Source organism: Austrofundulus limnaeus, unplaced genomic scaffold (assembly GCF_001266775.1).
Source record: "Austrofundulus limnaeus strain Quisiro unplaced genomic scaffold, Austrofundulus_limnaeus-1.0 Scaffold357, whole genome shotgun sequence".
In the NCBI taxonomy this organism is placed as follows: Eukaryota; Metazoa; Chordata; class Actinopteri; order Cyprinodontiformes; family Rivulidae; genus Austrofundulus; species Austrofundulus limnaeus.
Genome location: NW_013952759.1, coordinates 401,531 through 402,806, shown reverse-complemented (window position 1 = coordinate 402,806; position 1,276 = coordinate 401,531). Strand labels below are relative to the sequence as shown.

General features: G+C 45.7%; 1 protein-coding gene across 1 annotated transcript in view; it reads left to right on the top strand.

The window, feature by feature from the left end:
• LOC106528047 (putative nuclease HARBI1) overlaps nucleotides 1–1,261 on the top strand; it is a gene marked incomplete in the record, with an annotated part of 14,394 nt that extends 13,133 nt beyond the window's left edge. The window contains 3 exon segments of the mRNA XM_014023104.1: nucleotides 351–477; nucleotides 549–722; nucleotides 830–1,261. Of these exon segments, the coding sequence (XP_013878558.1) occupies nucleotides 429–477; nucleotides 549–722; nucleotides 830–1,173 (567 nt within the window).
• Nucleotides 1,262–1,276: the final 15 nt, after the last annotated feature.

The following is a 1,276-nucleotide window of genomic DNA, read 5'->3' as shown; positions in this document are numbered from 1 at the left end:
ATGTTGTCCATATGAGTTTTTTTTCTCTCCCACAGGAACAAAGCAAAGCACACAGGTATTCAGTACTGAATAATAAAATGCCGGTGTTAGAAATGCTTTTTTCTGACGCTGACTTAAAGCCAGCATTCTGGCTCTCGAGGACCAGCATTCACCAGCTTGTTCATCTGCTACCTCGGCAAAAGGATCATGGATGGAGCCATGAATTCGAAATCCTGGTGACCATTTACTGGTTAGCTTGATCACTGGGAATATCTTCTCAATGCCACTTGCAATGGTCTGCAGGATTGTGCACAATGTGGTGGATGAAATGATGACCATCCTTCACAAGGTTGTTCATTTCCCCAAAGTAGAAGACCTGGAGGAAGTGGGAGCTGGTTTTGCAGGTCTTGCTGGCAACGACGTGTTCCGCTGCGCTGCAGGTGCCATTGATGGATGCCACATTCGGATTCTTCCTCCTGCTGAACCACAGAAGAAATCGTAAGTAAACAGGAAACTTTTTCCTTCAATAATACTGCAAGGCATCTGTGATGGAAACGGTTCTTTCTTAGATGTGTACATTGGAAACACAGGTTCAGTGCACGATGCACTGGTCCTGCGAAGGTCCCCAATGTACAAGCAAGTCCTTTATCCACCAGCTGGTTTCTTTCTTTTGGGAGATGGTGGATACCACTGTCTGCAGCATCCAGTCTGCATGATGACCCCCTATCGACAGCCTGTGCGCAGTAAGTCCATWTTTTTTTTGTTTACAGTTTTTAAAATCTAAAACCCCACAGCTAATTGGATTACAGATTTATGCAGCATAAATCTTCTCATCTGTATTTCTTTAAAGACAGAGTGGAACAACAATATAACAGGCACCATGCCAAAGCCAGAAGCATCATTGAGCGCTCCTTCGGAATGCTTGAAACACGGTGGCGCTCCATCTTTCTGTGGGCACTTGAGATCCGCCCTGTCTTTGCGCCCACAGTTGTTGCAGCGTGCTGCATTCTCCACAACATCTGTAAAGCAGCAGATGACCTTCTGGCTGAAGAGGTGGTAGATGGTCCTGAAGACGGTGATGATGGAGTGGAGGACATGCCTTTGAATGCAGATCAAGGACTGTCTGGCAACAACATTCGGGCCAGACTTGCAGCCCAACTCTGCCCCTGCAGCACTGCCTGCTTTTCTGAATGAACATGATTACATCTGAGTCCATCCCACATGTCCCATGTTCATTACAACACCCAAATGTTAGGCAAAAATATAGAAATACTTTCTATAAGACAGTAGTTGCCTT